This window comes from Miniopterus natalensis, chromosome 1 (genome assembly GCF_054644295.1).
Source record: "Miniopterus natalensis isolate mMinNat1 chromosome 1, mMinNat1.hap1, whole genome shotgun sequence".
In the NCBI taxonomy this organism is placed as follows: Eukaryota; Metazoa; Chordata; class Mammalia; order Chiroptera; family Miniopteridae; genus Miniopterus; species Miniopterus natalensis.
In genome coordinates, this window is record NC_142081.1 from 177,807,798 (window position 1) to 177,829,446 (window position 21,649).

At 40.9% G+C, this 21,649-nt stretch overlaps 1 protein-coding gene across 4 annotated transcripts in view; it reads left to right on the forward strand.

The window, feature by feature from the left end:
• ATP8A1 (ATPase phospholipid transporting 8A1) overlaps positions 1-21,649 on the forward strand; it is a 195,275-nt gene that overhangs the window by 171,070 nt on the left and 2,556 nt on the right. For all 4 annotated transcript variants that reach the window (XM_087827644.1, XM_087827641.1, XM_016206815.2 and 1 more), the window contains 3 exons: positions 11,274-11,362; positions 12,049-12,141; positions 20,562-20,653. In XM_087827644.1, coding sequence (XP_087683770.1) covers positions 11,274-11,362; positions 12,049-12,141; positions 20,562-20,653 — 274 coding nt within the window. The remainder of the gene's footprint in view (positions 1-11,273; positions 11,363-12,048; positions 12,142-20,561; positions 20,654-21,649) is intronic.

Consider the following 21,649-nt stretch of genomic DNA (forward strand, 5'->3'; position numbering starts at 1 on the left):
AATTCTCCCTTTTTAACACCCACCTAATGCCCTCAGTGCACTTACAGAAGTTCCAGCTTATTGCATACCTTGCCCTCTTGCTGCTTCTTAACAGCAATATTGGCATAAATATTACCCATCTCGTTAAAAATATACACATGGCATTGAAAACCCAGTCATCCCACATCCTCAGAGAATATACAGTTGCCACTCAGGTAATAACAGGGCCTCATTCCTGAGGGTCAGTCACTGTTATAGCACCTTTCATGTTGCCACTCATTTAACACTGAGCATTTAATAGCAACACAGTAAGGTCACAGACACAGAATGGTTAACTGATTTTCTCAAGGTTACACAGCTTGTAAGTATCTGAGCTGCAATTGGAGCCCAACCACCATACACCCTGTTGGCTGTTCCCGTTTGTTTGTTTCTTTGTTTGTTTCTTTGTTTGTTTTGGTGTTGTTAATCCCCACCTGAGGATATTTTTTCCATTGATTTTTAGAGAGAGAGAGAACAAAGGAGGGGGGGGAGAGAGAAAGAAACATCAATGTGAGAGAGACACATTGATCGGTTGCCTCCTACATGGTTTCCAACAGGGACTAGGGATTGAACCTGGAACCCAGGTACTACAACCCAGTACATGCCCTGGGCCAGGAATTGAACCCACAGCCCTTCGGTCTGAGGGCCAGCGCTCCAGCCAGTGAGCCACACTGGCCAAGGCAGTTGTCTGTTCCTTTTATATTTCTTCTCTCACCTCTTCATTCTTCCGCACGAAGGCTTTTCTCCCGGCCTTCTCACCTGTGCAGGCGTAGAGGGTTTTTACCGGGGAGCTAAGCAGTCGCTCTCTGCGTGTAATATTGCCGTCTTCAGATGTGTTCAGCTGCTATTATCACCGAGCGGGGCTTTTTCACAGTCACATAGTTTCTTTCCCCCGGACTCCAGCACATTCTGCGTGCCTGCAGTTACCGGAAATGCATCCCCAAATATCTGAGTGCAGTGCAGACTTCAGCTTCTGCGGCCGCCGCCGAGCGGCTGGTCTCAGTTGGTGGGCAGGGTGTTCCCGTTTGGGAAACATTCCTTCCTATAGTTTTGCACTTTGTTTCCATTACAGTAATTCTGCATCCCATAATAATGATGCGAATGGTAATGATTAACAAGTATCCTAGCACCCCAGATTATTGAAATATTTATCTATAAAAAAGGAATTCTGACATGGGGGTGGGGCGGGGAGTAGGTTATACAGAGGGAGGAATGACAATGATAAGAAATTAAGGTGGAAAAATAAAAAGAGTGTAACAAGCTTGGCTGTGACTTTAAATATGTCGCTGTCTTCCGTTCCTCTCACAAATATGGTTGTGATTTAAGATGGGGACTTTTTTTCAGACCCGACTTATATTTTTTCACACCAGTACAACAATTTATGGGGCAAGGTAGGCCCTGGGGAGAAGGGCTGTGTTATATAAACATATGCTGGCCTGCTTTCCCGCCTTGTCTAGATAATGTTACTGGGTATTTTTTTGAATATCCAGAAGAAAACATCTTATCTACTGTGATGACTATGCCAGATTAAAAAATAAAAGCCAGCTCCATCAAGGATCATTTCGTATCACGATTAGTACCAGAAGCTGGGTATTGGCAGAACTTTTAAATTGATCGCGGCATTGCAGACACGCAGCACAGGGTCCTCCCCAGAGCGCCATCTGGTTCTGCTCTCCCTGGCCTAGGGGATCTATAAAACTACTGAAGGAAATTGAAGTTAAGGAACGAGCATGTGTTTTACAGAATTTCAGATCTCCTGATTGAGGTTTGTAAAAGTCTTTCTGAAAAACAATAAAAATCTTTGTTGAACCCTTTGGTGTCACCCCTGTAGGAAAGGTATTAATAAACCACATTAGTGATATGATTTTCCTAAATGGCGCTGTTGCCCATTTTACCAACACAATAAATTATTTTACATATGAGGAATTTCCTGGTTTAAATAGACCTTATTCATCTCTCAGCCTTTAATTACCTAGATAGCATGTGATAATTTATTGGTCCCAAGGCCAGCCCTTGCAGATGGGTGGGGCACTGTTCTGATATGATGGATTTTCAGCCAAGATTACTGTGTGTAGCCCAGCTGCCTGGAGGGAGCAACTACCCTAAACTCTCCAGTGTTCTTCAATGAACTAACAGTTGTGAGCCCATCCAGTAAAGCATGGTGAGGGTCCTCATGCCCCTGACAGTAAGGAAGACAGGCATGCCATCACGGTTCTTAGGGCAGCCGGCTGGGCAGCCACTCCCAAGCCCATTTTGTAAAGCGAAGTCTGCGTGGAAACGAGGCGGAGGAAAGAAAGGCATGGATAGGACAAATGGAATGGCGGATCGGGACACTTGCACACATTTTAAAACTAGAGCTCTCTTTAGAGTCAGTCTGAGAGCTGGCATTGCATTTGTAGGCACAGCATCTTTTCCGACAGTGCAGAGCAATGGTCGTGGAGTGCCTAATGTACGCCGGGCTCTGCATTAGGCACCAGGGGATGCAACGGTGACAGACTTGGTCCTTGCCCGTAAGGATCTCATTGCTAATGATGGGATGTTGGTGTCGTCATGTGAGGGATGTTGTGGGGTACCCATAGTGCCAGGGCATGGAAAGCTGAGCAAAGCCTGCTCATAGTATAGCAGAATTCTGGCTGTTCTGTAGAATCAATTCGTTCTTGTACTAATTCATTCCATAAATGTGTGTTGAGTGCTTAATGGGTGCTAGGCTCTGTGTCAAGGTAATGGGTTAATTGGGCAGGATCCCATTAGCATTCAGGTGGAGGGAACCAGGGGTTGGGAAGGAGAAATGGCCACTAAATCAGTTAAATGACTAAAAGATGAATTACTAAAGATAATTTCACAAAGGGCAAAAAAAAAGCACAGGATGATATGATAATTACAGGGCCTATAATGGGGCTCCAGAAAGGTCTTTTTGAAGGAGGGACAAGTAAGCTGAAACTCAAAACAGTGTGGGGATGGGTACCTGTTGTGTAAAGGAGCATTTCGGGTTGAAGGAACATCAGGGACCCCTGCTCTGAGGCAGAAATGAGCCTGAAATGGGTCAAGTTCAAAGAATAAAAGGCCAGTTGGCTGGAGCAGAGTGGGAAAGCTCTGTGAGATGGGCAGAGGACACATCACTCTCCCAAGTTCAGCATTCTAGCTCCTAAGACCAGTACAGCTTGTTTTTTGAGTTGTATGCCAGGGATTCTGTGAGAAATGCTCATGAAAGAAACCATGAATGTCACCACCATCTGCTTCCATAAAGCTCATAATTGGACACAATGTTTGCAAGGAATAGTCAAAAGCTGCTCTGTTTCAAGTCATCACTTACCCTCCCTAGCTTGTATCATCCAAAGCAAGTTTATGGCATGTCTTTTAATGTTAAAAAAAAAAAAAAAAGTAACTACATTAAACAAGATAGGAATTTATTTCTCTCTCATGTAAAAGAAGTCTGGCGGAGGCGGGCAGTCCAGGACTGGTGTGGCATCTAAATAATCATCAAGGACCAGGCTTCTTCTATCTCACTGCAACTAGAAGTCTCCGTCATAAAAGTCAGTGATTTTTTTGCATAAGCTGTATCAGCTTTTATATGTTTTTCTACAGCTAAGTGCTTTTTGAAGTTTTGAGTTTTTAAGAAAGAATTTACTAAAAGAGATGGTAATTATGTGACGGGATGGAGGTGTTAGCTAATGCTACAGCAGTAATCATTTTGCAGTATATAAATGTATCAAATCAACACATTGTACACCTTAACCCTACATCATGTTACATGTCAGTGATATCTCAATAAAGCTAGAAAATAAGTAAATAATTTTTATTTTATTTTATTTTTTAAATATATCTTTATTGATTTCAGAGAGGAAAGGAGAGGGAGAGAGAGAGACAGAAACATCAATGATGAGAGAGTCATTGATCGAGCCCACAACCCGGGCATGTGCCCTGACCGGGAATCGAACCCTGGTCGCCTGGATCCTAGGTCGACGCTTAACCACTGAGCCACACCCAGCTGGGCAGTAAATAATTTTTAAAAGAAAATTTCCTATAGTCTGAAATATGAATCATGTTTTACACATTGACTCATTAGTAATCAAACAATTGATGCTTTATGAGATGGTTTTTAAGAAGATAGAATAGAGTCATGGCCAGTGTGGCTCAGTTGGCTGGAGCATCTTCCCAGAAAGTCATGGGTTCGATTCCCAGCCAGGGCACATACCTAGGTCACGGGTTCAATCCTCAGTCAGGGTGCATACAGGAAGCAACTGATCAATATCGCTCGCATATCGATGTTTCTCTCTCTCCCCCCCCTCCTTTCTCCCCCCACTGAAAAAAAAAAAGCTAGAATACAGAGCCATCACAAAATTAGAAAAACTTGCAAGAATGATAAAACAAGTAAACATATTGAGCATTGAGGCAACTTACCCTATGTTATACAACTTATCCAGTATCATCATAATATTTTATAATTCTCTACATATTTTTCTGGTACTTTTAAGTTTTTTAAATAGCACAGTAAAGAAGATTAAAATAAAACAAACAAAAAACAAATTCTGTTCTTAATTATTTTTACTCTTCTGGAAACTTTATCCCCAGAAAATAAAGTTTCAGAGCCACGCTCTTCCTGGTGCTCTTGACTCCTTTTTAGCCTGTTTCTTTTGCATATTCAGTTCTCAGTATATATTGATATATAGTCAATTTTTACTTTTTTGTGAAAAAGTTAACTTCTGATTGATCCAGATCCCAACAAGCCCTTCCTCCTCTTTCTCTGACATCTCTTTTAATCATTTGTTTTCCCATTACTCCCTGCCAGAGGGTGGAGGTTCAAAGATTATTTCTTGCATCATACAGCCAGATTGAATACTGGTTCGGAGTCCCAAGGGTGACCGCCCCTCCGTCAGTCCCTCAACAGTAGAAATATCTAAGGGGAGAAAGCACATAAATGCTGTGACCTGGCATCTAATTTGCATATTTTCTCAGATTGTCTTTGTTTGAAACAATTTGCATATTTTCTAAGATTTTTGTTTGTTTGTTTGGGATAATTCAAGCCAAGGGTTTTCTTTGTCTCTAAGTAATCAAGAGCTTCTGGGTATAATTGCAAACATATTGGGGTTTATCTGAAACACCCTTCTTCTTAGTTATTTTCTGGGTGTTCTGCCCTGTCTGTTTTTATGGAGAATGTAATAATTCATCCTTTATAAGAGCCCAGTTCAGTGCAGTTCACCTGAGATTTATGGAGTGCCTGTGTGTCAGGACCTAGAGTCCTGAGGAGCTTGAGTCTCACGGAGTTGACCAGCAGATTAACAGGTAATAATGTAAGATGCTAATCAGGATGCACAGGGGAAGGGGAGGAGAGGGCTCTCGATCCCCAGGCTTTGGTTTGGATGGCTTGGAAAGGTTTCTTGATACTGCTGTTCCCTGGGCTGCCCAGGGAAGAACTGTGAGGACAGCTTTCCCAGAAGAGAACAGCCCCGGCAGAGGAAATTTGGGATTTCCAAGGTAGGGCATGTTTGGACCTAGAACTGAAAAGTTACACAAAGACCAGGTCACAGAAAGTTACCCAGATGTCATTAACATAACTCCTTGAAGCCACAGCAGATGGCTTTTCATTATGGAATACACAGCATTCCAGAAAATACCTGAAGCCGTAGAATAAAGATTTGGATCAGAGGACGTGAGAAATAAACGCTAGTGATAAACTAGAACAAGACCCTTTTTTCTTCCTGGCCATTCTACGTCTCCTCTCCCCACCCACCCCCCACACAAAAATTATGTTACTTCCAGTTATCATACTTTACGTGGTTCCCCGAAATATTTCTTTTGATTCATATGGAATGGAGGGTAGTTTAACATACTTAAGCTTTTAATATGTGTCCCTCAGCTTTTTTAAAAAACAACCTACATTAGAAAAGGATGGTTAGGGAGCCGAATCCACCTCTTCTCCCCTCTCCCCAAATCACATACGTATCTAGTTGTAACTGCTCCCAGGGTGACTCCATGCCTGACCACAGGAAAACCCATCAAACTGTAACCACCACATCTCAGGAACACAGTCCCAAGGCTGTGGTATTTTGACTTTTAATCTCTCCAAACACTGGGTTGTAAGAACTTATTTATTCAATCATTATTTATTGAACACCTGCTCGGCGGTTGAGCACTTGGGTTGTAAGAAGTTATTAAGATTTATTTCTTCCTCTTAACAGAGATTATAGTATTACAGGAAGACAAAGGAGCAACTAGCAAATGGGTGATAGGTGCCCTCAAAATGAAAGCCCGAAGTAGGGGGAGTCAGCTAACCCAAGTCTAAGGAAGGAAGTGACATCCGATGTAAAACTTGAGGAGCAAACAAGAGTCCCAGATGTGACGGCCCAGGGTTGAGAGGAAGCAGGGGCGAGTTCCAGGAACTGAAGGGCCCTGTGTAGTTAGGGATGGGACTGTCTTGAGAGGTGACGTGGGGGAAGTAGGCAGAGGTCAGGTAGGAAAGGTCCTGAGGTCATGTTAAGGCAAGGCCTTTGCACTCTATCCTAGGGCGGCAGGAAGCCATTGAAAGGGTTTATTGGAGGAACTGCTCACACCTCATTTACACGCGGGAGTGCCCTGTGCGCTGGCTGCAGTGCAAAGTGATTAGGTGCAGCAAGGAGGCTGTTTGGAGGACAAGCGTTTGCACGGGGGCAATGGAGCGGGTTGGCAAGTAGATTTCAAAGATGCTAACGCGCAGCAGGACCTGGCGATGTACTGGGTGCGGTGTGAGGGGACAATTCAAGAACAGAACCCAGTTTCTGTCTTAGTCGCTGAGTGGGCGCTGAAGCCATTCCCTGGACCAAGGAAAAGCCCGTCCGGGGGGAAGACAGTCTGTGCTCGTTCAGTTTGGAAGGACCTGTGTGATGGTCAAGTTCACAGCTGGGTAGTTAAGCTACAGGGAAGAGATTTAAGCTACAGGGAAAGGTTGTGACTGATCCCTGGATAGATAATAGAAACCACCAACCTTCCTAGGGAGTGTTATGTAATAACAGAAGGCTCCTGAGAGAACAGCAGGATATTTTATCTTTCCCTCGATTCAGGACTCTTCCAAACAATCAGTTTTCTAATTACATTCTGTGAACAGGTCATTAACAGCTTGGATAATATTCTCTTAATGCACGAACATTTCTATTACCAGCCACATAGTGTCCTGTTAGTTTTCACCAATGTTTGACTGTTGACAAAACTCACAAAGAATATTTCCATTCCCGCAAATTAGTTCTGTGGGATGTTAGTAGGCAATGTGAGGAGAAAGTGTTCCAAGGTTGATAGATACATTTGGAAATCTTAGGTTTAGAAAATATTCAGTAGGGTTCTTTACTGTGATTTGTCAAAGCCTTAAATTTGCTATTCTGTCCTGGGACTCTCCAAGAGGGTGTTCCTGTGGTTTGTTTATACCTTTACTAAACCTTGGGCCATGTCTAGCTTTTTAGGGATACTGCTTTGAGGACTAGTGACCCCAGAACATTTTCATGCGATACTAACCTAAACGTAAAAGCTGTCCCAGAGTGCAACACGTAGTTCCAGAAATCGCATTATCGTTTTATCAGGAATTATGTTGTGTCCTTGCTGCACGTTACCAAATACGTTTCCCAAAGGCAAGTACATTGCTGATGGGAATATAAATTGTTAGAGACCTGTTCCACCATACACCCCTCAACGGTGGTAGTGAATTTAAATCTGATCTGATGTGGTTGTGTTTCTATGACTATGGAGAGAGACTCAGCTCTGTCCAAGTTATTGATTACTTGCTGCTGCTTTTGTGAGCACCTTCTCAGGTCTTTTTCTATCTGTTGGGATTTGCGGCTATTCTTATGAAGATAAGTGGTCTATGTTCATAATCGGATACTATTGCAGAATTTCATATATTTATGGCAGCCATTCTTGGTTTTCATTTGCTTTTTGGTGATGTTCTTTTTGAAAGTGTGAAACTTCTACATTTTTATGAATCAGTTCTCTAAAGCGTTTCTTTTTGTAGTTTTTTCACTGTTTTTAAGCTAAGAAAGTCCATAGATAAAATTTGAACCACTTAATAATAACTTGTTGGTTTTTTTATTGTTACTCACATTAACTCTTAACCCCTCTGGAATTTATATTTATCTCGCTGCCCTCCACACCAACACCCCCCCAAAAAAAAAACCACTTAAGTTTTACAGCACTGTTTTCTGAATAATTTTCCCTTTCAAAATTAATATATTATGCCTGTGCAGTCTTCAGTAATTTTTATGAAATAATAATTTATCTCCACTTCCTAAATTAGCAAATTGAGCTGAGTGAGAATTTGTTAGTGGTCAGTCACTTCGGCCAGTGTCCGCCTTAAGCTTATTTTGTGATATTAATGTGATAAAACCGTGACACTTATAAACTGACTTACACTTAATTTGCTGCTGTGATAAAAATGTCCTCCCTTGAACTCATGGGAGAGGCCACTAGGAAGACGAGAAGACCAGCGTGTCTAAAGAAACTTGAAAATGACAATGAAGAAAGGAAAAGTTTGGTATTAATCGGTGACTAATAGAAGCAGCCACTTGACAGGCACTTTCAGCTTTAATTCTCCCCAACCGCTGGGCCGCTGAGAAAAAGCAGAGACTGGGAGCCGGCCGGCGGGCAGGCGGCTTGGGGGGCCCGGCACGGCCCTGCTGGCGGGGTGCGGGACACAGCCCCGGCCTCCCGGGGGCCTGCTGTGCGCCCCCGGCCCAGCCATGCGCCCGGCGCGGCGCCCTGACCCCTGCAGCGTAAGAGGCGGGCGGCGTTAACCCCTGGGCCGAAGGTTGGCGGGCAGGGGGCCGCTGAAGTTCTTGGGGACCTGGGGGAAGTGTAGGTGCTGCTCGGGGGTGGGAGCGGCGGGGCTCGGGGGCGAGGCCGGGGCCTGGCCAGCTGCGCCCGAGCGCGCGTGTTTGCAGAGCCGCCTCCTGTGCGGGACGCGGGCGGTTCCAGCGGCGCCCGCGCTGCGTCTCCCTCTCGGGGCGCGCGTGGCCCCCGGGGGTCCCGCATCGCTGCGGAGACTCGCGGCGGCTGGTGCCCCGCGGGGCCGGGGCTCGGGGTGCGGCTCCGCGCCCCCGCCGGGCCTTTCCCAGGGCCGCGTCTCCCACGTTAGGGCGGTTTGCAGGCTGCCCGGAGGGCGCCCCCGCCCATTGTGCGCCTTCCCCGCCGCCTGCGGGGGGACAAGTGAAAAGTGCGAGACAGAAACGGTTCTGCAGGGGGCGGGGCGCGTCTTTGCAGAAAGGAAGGAAATACCTCTGTGGGGTCCCCCCCTTCATCCAAAAAATACAGAGCCTCTCTGTCTTTAAAGCGGAGGCCGGCTTTAAATCTTTTAGGTTTGGATTAACTCTGCAAAAGAAAAAAAATCTGACAGGCTTTCAGATATGACGCAGAAAAAAACTTTTCTCCCCTCAATTCACGTGGTTGGTTTGTGGAGCCAAAGGCGGGCTGAATGGCGGGCGCCGGTTAACATCACAATGGGCAGAGCCGCGGGCTCCCGGCACTTCGCCTTTTGCATCAGCCGCCGTTTTATCCCAGGTGGCAAAGGCAAGAATAAATCTTTCTCCTCTTGCCCCCTCCACTTAAATAGATTAAAATTAAGCCAAGTGAACAAGGTATTTTCAGCGACGTGCCTTAGAATCTTGAATCTTACCTTTTCCCCCCCAAAAGGGAAAAGAAATGTGGTTTTTCTACAGTCGTTACCTTGCTGAAAAGCTGCCCTCGCCCAGGACAAAGCCCGCCGGCTGGGTGGACATGTCCTGTTACACAGTGATGTTGGTTTTCACCATTGAGGATGTCAGCAAACACGTCGAAGATCATGTTTTGCTTATAAAATAAAGTGACTTTTATGTGAATATTTTTCATGTCGTTGGTGTCTAGAATATGGGGCCTATTTCAGTGACTCCACGTGGCAACGTTTATTTTCTGAAATTTTTGGTAATAGCACGTTTTTATTTTAACTGTATTCAGAGCTATTTGATCCTATAAAGGGAGAAATCTTAGCATTCTTGACCCCACAGTCTGTATTGATAAGCCGGTGTTCATGTAGAAAAAATTTAAACAGCAGTTCCTGGTCTTCAGTTGAGAGTCAAAATGAATAGGTAATTTAAAACATAATTTGAAATTAGTAATCTTGCTATTTGATACGGATTGGTTGATTGGGATTGTTTGTGTGTAATTGTAAAACTGCCTATAAGAATTAAATGCTAGATCATTTTTTATTCCAGAACCACACCTGGTTAAAAATTAAAAAATTCTCTGTGATTTTTATAGAGTGTAAATGTGCGTGCATATTTTAATGGGGTTATAACAGTATGTTTACTGCAGATTTACTCTTGATGAACAAATAGACTTGAAGTCAAGCAAAATATTTCTTTTGGTTTTATTGTATCATATCTCTTTCAAGCTCTGTGTAATCTAATTATATTGCAAAGAAATTTTTATTATAATTGCAAATAACCAATAGAATTTATTAATTTTATACTTATAGAATCGTTGTTTTGCAACCCAAATGGCTCTGATATAGCAATTTGGGATTTGACACAAAAGAATGATTAAAATTATTTCTAATATACCTTTGTTTGAGTTTTACATACTAGGTATTTGGTGTGACTTTAGCAATAACAGAATGTACCAATACAAGTTATGTAAATCTTTGAACAAAAATTAAGATTATTTTGCATAATATCAGCTAAAATAAGTAAAATTATTTTTATAGATATCTTCATTTGATTATACTGTATTCATGATTTATCTGGATGATTTTTTACTATCATGTCATATTTTATAAAAATCATGAATTTTTATTTGCAAAATAGTAAATTTAGTTTCTAACTAGGATTTATTTTACATGTTGTATTATAAGAGAATTTAATCCAGAACATATTTGAATTTGCTCAAAAAGATTGATTTTTATATTATAAAGATATAAATGAAGGTCAGAGCTATTCTAAGTTATAAAAGAAGGTCAACATTTATTACTCCATGTATTGACCACAATAATAAAAATCTCACATAGAAATATGAAAAGACTTGGCAGGTGATAAGACTTTGCTATATTAGACACTCAAGGGGGAAAAAGTAGATGTAGTAAGTACATGTTTTAACACATTCGGCTTTTAATTTCAAATATTTCACAAGTTTAAATTTAGAGTTATAGTATACCCTCTTACAGAATGAGATTCTTAAAATTATTCTACTTAAAATCCTGTCAAACCTGAACGTGAACGGCGTGTGTCTTGGTTGTGAAAGTAGCTCTGTTTCTGGTGGTTCCGCAGGCAGCCATGCTCTTCAGCTCCGGAGTCTTTTGGACGGGCCTGTTCTTCATCCCCGTGGCCTCGCTGCTTCTGGATGTGGCCTGCAAGGTGTAAGTGCAGTGCCCAGTCACGGACATAAAAATACAGATGCGTGTCAATCCACACATTTCTCTACTTCTGACATCAACTCAAGAATGTGGCATTTGCAGAATAGGAATTAGTACTATTTACTTATTGTACATAAATAAATAAAGAGTGATTTAGAAACTGGAAAACTAGTTTAAAAGACAATAAGAAGTAAACCAGATAGTTGCAGTTATATTAGAGAGGATGTTTTTAGAAATCAATCTAAAAACCTAGTGAAGGTAGAAGAAAAAATTATATTATCTCCAAACACACATATATTTTATTAGTGAACAGTAGTTGTGAAATTAAGTTTTTTGCTTGCCTGCTCTCATATATAAACTATAGAATGAAAGAAACTAGAACTTTACTAATTTATCTCATGGATTATAAGTTTTAAAATGTCATCTCTCCCCACAAAAAACGGTACTGTGGAAGTTAGTTACATGCTGCTTCCTTAATAACCATGAGTTTTAATGTTATAAACCTAAGCCGTTTAAGATTGTTGTTTCTCTAATTATTTAATGCTCAAAATTATAGTAATGTTTTTATATTCTATTGAAAAACTGTTGCTTATAGTCTGATCACTAGTGTACTTAGAAACATGATCTAAACCAGTTTGTGAAATCTTTAGTCTTCACACAGATATTCCCATGCAAACTTTTTTTTGCAGTATCAAGAGGACTGCTTTTAAAACATTAGTAGATGAAGTTCAGGAGCTGGAGGCAAAATCTCAAGATCCAGGAGCAGTCGTGCTTGGAAAAAGGTAAAATGCACTGAATATGTTCTTTTCCAAGTGAGCTTTTAAATTTTTCTTCTACTAGTGATTGGAAATAAGTGGTAAAGCATATTTTATCAGTTAACAAGGAGCTAGCAGTGTCGTTGCCAGATTTTGGAATCAGAGATGTGGGTTCAGATCAAATCTGTCATTTCGCTAAGCTGTGTGTCACCTTAGCTAAGCTGCGTAATGATTCTGAGCCTCAGTTTCCTCATCTTTAAAATAGGAGTGATAATACCTACCTCATGGCTAGTTGTAAGAATTGAATAAAATACTACCAATAAAGCAGATAGCTCAATGTCCAGTGCTTAATGAGTATTAAATAAATGGTAGTTACATACAGTATTGTGTTATTGAACTGAAAGGGGGGGGGGACTTTTAGCTTCAAACAGTATCCATAATAAATTATTATGTCCTGAAAATCAAAGCCTGACTTAGGACAAAGTGCCCTGCAGTTGCATATGTGGCTCAGCATATGATTAGGAACTGACAGGTATTTATCATAAATGAAGGGCGTTATGTCTCCCAAGTCATCTCCTCAGCACCACCACCTCACAAAAAGCAAAGTTAGAAAGCTAATCAAATTTACTAAATTCACAAAGCATTATAAAAAGGAAATTAAAATTACTTAAAAGCAGTCTGTAATAAACAACAATTATGAAGATAATGCCAGGTATTTCTTTTTCTCTCTTTCATCACACTAAAATAAGCTAAAGTTTTGTCCAAACCATAAGAAATCTTTTGCCCTGGTATATGTCACCTTCGTCATGATTCACTGCTCTTATTCTGTTTGACACAGTGGAGTATGTGTCAGGCTGGGAACATAAGCTGAGACCTTGGCTTCCAGCCCTCACTTGCCTTCATGAGGCCCAAGGGGCACGTCACACACCGGTCTGTGCCTCTCTCAAATTACTAGCACTGGCTTTTGTTGAGCACTTACTGCATGCAAGGTGCTGCGCTTACCTCTTCGTGTTTTCTATCTCATTGAATCCCTATAACCGCCACATACAAATCCAGCCTCCTCATTTTCCCAGATGGGGAAACGGGGGCTGAGAGAGACTAAGTTCTCAAGGTCAGAAGTGGCAGAGCTGGGCCTTGGGCCTTACCGACTGATTCTCAAGCGCTGCTCCTAGCCACGCACTGTTCTGCCTCCTGGTGCAGCCTTCTCAAGAACGTGACAGAGCAGCAAAAGCAGCCTACCACTGGCCTGGCAAAGTCCTTGCCCTCCCTACATCAGTGCCCCTGGGCATGGGATGGGGGTGATAATACCTGTTTTCAAGGGTAGAGATAGTCTTCTCCTCCCTCCACCTTCCCCTCCATCCCGGTCCCTTCACCTAAAATGACATCCGTCCCATCGCCTCGCATAAACAGTCCCTCAATAACTGTCTTCTCTCTCTCTCGTTCTAGCTATAAAAAGGATGTGGTAAGAGTGCTAGTTCACAAAATTGTGAATAAAACCATTTAGGAACAATTATTAGGGAAAGGCCACTGATGATACTTGTCAGTACCCTCAGAAGTAAATTTCTCATATTTGTATGCTGATAAAACCTACATTAAGCCCCTCCACGTGATATTTAGTGTTCGTGGGTTGTAGTATATCAGTGACAATGCGTAGAGCAGGCTGAGGGTTTGATGTGATGACCTCTGGATCCTACAGATTTGATGGGCCTGTGATGTAGGTAGCCCCTTGCATTAAACTAAACAAAATACAGTAAGAGCGCCTCAAAGGAAAGAAGCGAATCCCACTGTACGTGACCACCAGCCTCTCCAGAGAAAGTGCATCAGATAAGTTTCCTGCTGCTGCCCAGCTCATTTGCCTGAAATAACTCTTCAGCTTTTCTCAAGAACTCAGAAATGAGTTAGCTGTTACCTGAATATCAGACACAACCCCTGGTACAACACATACCCCATGTTGCTGCCGCCCATCAGTGAGTGAGCAGCATGACCATAGTGTCTCACTAGGCGATAGCTGGAGGAGGGGGAAGAAAACAGTCGGTGAAAGGAGAAAAATCTTAACTAGTTGGAAAATCCTTCATGCTGAACGAATTGCATTCTAAGGCAGTAAGGAGCTGTCAGATTGATTTTACTGCCAGGATTATTTTAGGAATCTTGGACAATGACATCAAAGTCAAATTTTTAAAAGTCTGCTAATTTTATCTATATTTTCAGAAAGGGAGAAATTGTGATTTCCATGTATTTTAGCAATACCAGACTTCCTTTAGTTCCAAACACCGTGTTATTTTATGCCTCCCAGTCTTCACACAGTGCTGTTCCCTTGTCTATTGGCTGATACATAGCCTCTTACCAACTGGGCAGTCCAATTCCTGGCTTCCGAAACCCAGTTCAGATGCAGTTACCTCAACTTTTCACAAATACAATTAATTCCTACTCTCCTATCTCTGCACTTTGTTTACTCTTCTGTTTTGACATTTATTTATTGCCTGTATTATAATGTATTTGTTTACCTATGTTTGTTTTACCTACTAGATTGAACTCCTGGGAGGGAAGGAGGGAGGGAGGGAGGGGTAAAAGGATAGAGTGGTGGGTAGTAAACAGATGGTTGACCTGTGGGTAGTTAATTAAAAATAGGCTACATAAGAACATAGAATTACATGGATTACACTTCCCAAAGTAGTAATATCCGAAGTAATGATGGTTTACTTTTTCATCATAGAATGATTCAGTTCTTAAGGAAGATCTTGCCAGTTGATCATCCCTAATTTATTTTAATCTTCACTAAGGGATGCTATGAAGTCAAGCTATGCATAAAATGAAACTCTGCTAGAAAAGCTATAACTTGTAAGCACTGTATCCAGATCAGTATTTGCAATAATTTATTTCTCATCTTCACTCATTTTCAAAAATTAAAATATCTTAATTAAAATAATGAGTCTTTTTTGAGGAAATATTATGCCACTTACCATATTATCCAGCGAATTAGGTATATTCCGATTTTACATAAAAATTGGGGGGTATATTTCATCATCTGAAGTATGTTGCTTTTAAGCCATGGGGCATGGTAGAAATTGACTTAAGCCTAAAGTGTTGGGAGAATCAATGCAAACCGCACTCGCGATCACTGTGTAGCCGTGGCTAGTTGTTTTTGGTTAAGGAAATGACTTAAATGCTGTGAGACCCTGTTCTTTGCTGTCACTTTTATGCGGACACGCTCCAACACGACAGAGCAGAAGCATCTACAGTTCCAAAATAAAATAAAAAGAAACCACTTCAAAAATCCATTTTTTTCCATAGTTTATAGCAAATATTTCTTGGAAAAACCTAAACCATTTGTTCTATAAATATAAGGACATTAATAGTGTTTATTTTTTTCTGTAATGTAAATGTTTATACATTTTAAGCAGAAATATTAATTTTGGGGGCCTCTCAGATCCCACTCGAGGGTATTATATCTACAAGTTGTAACATCTTACTTTCTTTAAAGAAAAAAAATGTAAATTCAAAACCCAAAGGATTAAAATAAGGAATTGAGTCCGCTGGACTCATTGGAGACAAGACAGTTATTTTGGGATATCTTTTATGTGCATGCGAAGCAGTGCATCCTATAGACAGGCAAATGTGATAATAAGGCTCATAATTTTTTATATCTAACTGTAAACATTAATCAGCATGCCATCCTCAGCATTTAGCCCAGGATCCTCAGGTCAGTTCTCATTAATTTGCCCATTACCTTTGTTTAATCCATAGCCTTAGCTTTATTTTTTAAATTTATTGGGGTTACAATGGTTAATATGAACATAGAGGTTTCAGGTATGGGTTTTTTTGTTACAAGATCTGTATATTGCTCTGTGTGTCCACCACCCAAAGTCATATCTTCTCCCATATATTAAGACCCCTTTCACCCCCACCCCCTTCCCTCTGGCAGTCACCACACTCCTGTTGTGTCCATGAGTTTGTTTTATATCCCACATATGAGTGAAATCATATGGTTCTTAGCTTTTTCTGGCTGACTTGTTTCACTTAGCATAGTATTCTCAAGGTCCATCCATGTCACAAATGGCAGTGTCATCCTTTCTCATGGCTGAGTAGTGTTCCATTGTATGCATGCACCACACCTTCTTTATCCAGTCCTCTATCGCGGGGCACAGGTTGTTTCTATGCCTTGGCCACCATGAATAGTGCTGCAGTGAACATAGGGGTACATATATCTTTGCAAATACATGTTTTTGAGTTTTTTGGGTGTATACTCAGGAGAGGGGTTGCTGGGTCATATGGTAGCTCCATTCTTAATGTTTTGAGGAATCGCCAGACTGCTTTCCATAGTGGTTGTGCCAGTCTACATTCCCACCAGCAGTGAATGAGGGTTCCCTTTTCTCCACAGCCTCTCCAACACTTGTTATTGCTCGTCTTGTTGATAACACACCAGGTGTGAGGTGGTATACGGAGGTATCACACTACCTGACTTCAAATTATACTACAGAGCTGTGATCATCAAAACAGCATGGTATTGGCACAGAAACAGACACACAGATCAGTGGAACAGAATAGAGAGCCCAGATATAAAACCACATGTATATGGGCAGATAATTTTTGACAGAGGAGCCAGAAATATACAATGGAGTAAAGATAGTCTCTTCAGTAAATGGTGCTGGGAAAACTGGAAAGCCACATGCAAAAGAATGAAACTAGGTTACAGTTTGTCTCCGTGTACAAAAATTAACTCAAAATGGATCAAAGACCTAAATGTGAGACCCAAAACAATAACTTACATAGAAGAAAACATCAGTACCAAACTTATGGACCTTGGTCTTAGAGAACATTTCATGAACTTCACCCCAAAGGCAAGGGAAGTAAAGGCAAAAACAAATGAATGGAACTATATCAAACTAAAAAGCTTCTGCACAGCAAAAGAAACTGACCACAAAACAGAGGCAGCCAACCACATGGCAGATATTTGCAAACAGTAGCTCTGACAGAGGTTTAATTTTAAAAATATATAAAGAATTCATAAAACTCAACACCAAACAAACAACCCAATCAAAAAGTGGGCAGAGGGCCTTAGCTTTAAAGAAGAGAGTAAGGAAGTCTGGGTGTCAGATCGTTTGGTCATACGGAGGGTAACGGGGATCTCTCCCGGCCTTTCCCTGGGTTATTTATCTTGACAAAAAGCAATGATAACACTACTCGAGATCTAATAGAAAACAAACTATTTCTCAGTTGTCACACTAGATTTTATATCGGGATTTAGGATAGGCAGACATATCAGATGGTTTCCCCCAGCCCACTCATCACTGTGACGACCCAGCACTGGTAAAGAAAAGTGGCAGACAAGGAAATATTCTCTCCTCCGGAGCCGAGGCTAGGCCTGTTAGAGTCACTGTTCACCTCCCCGCCGGCACCACCGCCTCGTACAGGACAGCTGTCCCGTGCCGCACACCGAGACACTCAGTGGATGGAGGGTTTTTACTTTCCGGAGGAGATCCATTTTAATGAGCCAACCAAAACAGCGTGGCCACCCAACATAAAGACAAATGCAAATTTACCTCTCTCAAAAGATTACTGAAAATACTTTATGACAGCCTGTTCTGGGACAGTACATGGATTTTTACCTATACTTTTTTAATGTTTCTAGATGAAGTACTATTTTAAAATTTGGTCTCATTCCACCTCACCTCCACCATATATCTAAGTTGCAAAATTTTGGTGGGCTTGAAAATAAGGTAACTATTTCAGTGTAGTTGTTGTGTATGTAACCACATTATACAAATTCAGAGCTTGCATAGCTTGGTATGTAAATGAAAGACCATACAAGACAGTAAAACTACTGACTAAGGTTTTTAATGAGAAGGAACTAGAGACTTTTTTCTTTCTCACATTATGTTCAGCTATTCAACAAAAACTGAACTTTTAACACATTTATTAATGATTAACATGTTACCAGTGTATTTTTATAATATGACTTTATAGTAATATCAGGGCCCATAAACATCAGTGGCACAGAATTGCATAATTTTCTTCACCTGATGAGTAGTTCCCTAATTAAGGTAGGAGAAGGCCAGAGAAATACAATTTATCATCACTTACTACCTATTAAGCACCACCCCCACCACCACCCCCACCCCCGGTGAATGGCATTTCTACTCTCTAGGATGGAATCTGCTCTATAAGAAGTAATAGTAGGCAGCTAAGGCAAAAAACAAAGAAAAAACAAAACTCATACTTTGCTCCTAAGGAGTGGAGTGGGGCATTATAAATTAACCGAGTGTAGCAGCAGACATCTGGTGTTGAGCTAGCGTTGAACAGAAACCAGGGCATCAGAAATGATCCCCACAGAGCATCTTTTGTTTGTTTTTTGTGATGGTCTCTGTTCCAGTTGATTTTCTATAATCAATTTTTGGGGACCTGGCGAGTGGTGAGGGAAGTGGCACTTGTTGAGTGTTTTCCAGGCACTGTGCTAGAAGCTATACCATTCCCTGAACCCTCACAGCCGGCCTGAGGGCTAGGGCTTGTCCGCTTCTACATACGTTTGCCTAAGGTGCCCAGCTAATCATAACAGACTCAGAGTTAAACCAAAGTAGGACTGCCTTTCCACAGTGATGTGCTCCTTTCCCAGGAAAGACTTTCTTAGTGCTCCTTTGGGGGGGTTGGGGGGGACACTAGACATTAGCTTTATATAACAGCTGAGTGAAATTGAGTGTAGCTTTCTATGAAATGTTAGTAAACAAAATTACATTATCTTATATATGCAAGTTACCATAATATGAAAGACAAAATTCTCATGTCTGCCTTCTTAACACTTTGATGTTGTAATATTAAAGTATTATGCATTTAGGAAGGCCAGTCTGAAACCTGGAAAATGTATTTGGGGAAAAGCAGCTATATAATGATACATTACCATCCCCTAGTCTTCTGTAGTCATTTCCATTTGACTTCCCAGCACCCCGTCCTGCGAGGCTCTGCTAACAAAATCAGACCACCTGCTGCTAAAGCTGCCCACTTCCCCAAAGCAGTTACATATTTTAATGTCCCTCGGGGGTCCCTGGGTCTGTAATGTTAGATCATTTTAAGAGTAAGAAAAGTGACTGTACAAATGGCCCCTTTTCCTTCCCCTTATCTGTTTATTTCGCTGGCAGAAGCAAGTTTTACAAATATTTGCAAAACCACTGGAGTTTTAGATGAATTAGCTCTCTTTCCTTAATGTAGCTAATTCCCAGTGACAATAAAGTATGTCTAATAAGTACCAGTTCACATCCCTAGACTTTAAAAAATATGTGTGGAAGATTATTACAAATGTCAACATTTCTAAATATTTTGCTTCTGCAAAAGCCTAAATATTTGTGTAATTACAAGTTCATTTTGTAGAAGATCCTTTTTTTCTTTTACATATGATAAAAATTGTTCCATTTCAGGGTCTCAGAATAATTGGCAAAATACTGAACTAACATAACTTACAGCAATTTTACTGAAGTTTTCATAGTGGGGAAAATACAAGACGGAAAATTTTCAACTGAGTCAGTTCCAGTGATTAAAACAAAATTGTATAAACATTTGCTGCAGCGCATATAGATTACTTATTAGCTCTCCATGCTTCTTATGTTCTTTGCTATCAAGGCAAGGTTTTATAAATCAACCCAGGGAGAAATGGCCTGAGTGGGAGGATTGATGATGTTTCGAAGGGCATTTCAGAATTATCACTCAAATTCATGTATTCAACCGATATTTGAGTTCCCTACTGCATGCAGTGGGAGAAAATCAGATGCATTATTTCTTGCTGTATGCATTTAGAAATTACATAATCAATCACATGAATTTGTTCCTGTGGAAAATATTATTCTAAACATTTATTGAAAAATAAATATTTTTCCTGTCATTTTACCTACTATAATTATTTTCTGAAAATAATTCTTTTACTTAAAAATGAAACTAAGGGACACATTGTACACCATATCAGTGGTAATGGAATTTTTCTAATTAAAAAGTCTAAGAAATTTCTTCTTTGTGTAATTTCTAGGATTTCTTTACATAACTAAAAAAAACATTGCATACCAAAATATATTCAAAGTAGGAAAAAAGGTATAATGATAATTAATTATTTTAATTCTAAAACTGCCATGCTTAAAATACACATAGTAAGTCAACCAAGAATTTAGAAGCTAATAAACTACTAGAAGATTTTTTTACTAATTGTATTCTACAGGTTGTATATCTCCATTTAACATAACTATAACCAAGGGGGTGGGGAAATCTTTTGACTGGATTATAGGGGACAAAATAGTCTTCTATCTAAACTCTTGAAATCTCATTAGCTGAGAAAATGAGGGTAAAAAAGAAATCACTGGCCTACGGATTTCTCAAGCGATCTTTTGTTTAAGTCTCTCCGGCGGTCCTGTGGGCGCCGGGGTCTCGGCTGAGCTGATAATTCATTTCACACGTTTGCACCTGCTCTGCAGCCTCACAGAGAGGGCACAACTGCTCAAGAACGTCTTTAAGAAGAACCACGTAAACTTGTACCGCTCGGAATCATTGCAACAAAACCTGCTCCGTAAGTATTTGAGCTCTAATTTTTTTTTAAAAAATTCTGCCGTTACTTCATAGCATTCATGAGAACAGTATTTTGACTTTGGGGATAATTAACTATTTAAAACCAGCCCCTAAAACAACTTTTGCATATTTTGCAACATGTTATATAAATAACAAATGTTTAGAGAATCCTTTGACCTCGACCATCTCACTCTTAGCAGAAGAGACAGAGCACTTTAAAACCTTGCTGCTTTCATTTAAAGAAAAATAATATTTCCACATGCCCCTTGCTTCCTTAAATCTTAAAAAGAACCAGTAAAATAAATCTTAACTCTTAAAAGCTCCCTCTGTATTGTTATCTTTTCTACTTGAATAACTTTGCAATAGCCTTTTCAGCTTTCATGCAGAACAATGAAACATATATTTCCCCCTTCAAAAATATTTATGAACATTTAGGGCTGTAAGAAATGACTAGGTATCATGCCCGCTTAACATTTCAAGGATCTAAAAAGGAATATAATATATAAAGCCCTGTAGTAAATGTAGTTGTGTTAGTAATATATCTTTTGTTTCATGTTGTTTCCACATATGATTTATTTTTATTTATATATACTCATGTTTAATGCTTTTGCTCTTTATACTTCAAGAGGCCTTTTAAAGATGTGATCCCCTCGGGGGCTATTTCTTATCCGTATGCCCCCTCCGGCCATGCTGGGGCTTCTGTGAGTTTATTTGCAGTTGCCCAAAGCCAAGCAGAGTATTGTCTGGGAGAGGCTATTTTCCACCACTCGCAGTTACGTGTGCTTGTCTCCCCTGCACTTTTATGCTTCCTTCCCTCTCACTCGCCTGGTACATGTGCACATACATGTGCCCGCTTGGCTGGACTCTCCTTCCCCTCTGGCAGTCGGGAGGCAGGCATGAGATGGGCTGGACTGAGACGCTGAGTGAGAATGGAGGGCTTGAGAGTGCCTGCACGTTCATCGAGGGAGAGGACGTTCAGGGTCTAAGCCAGTCATCC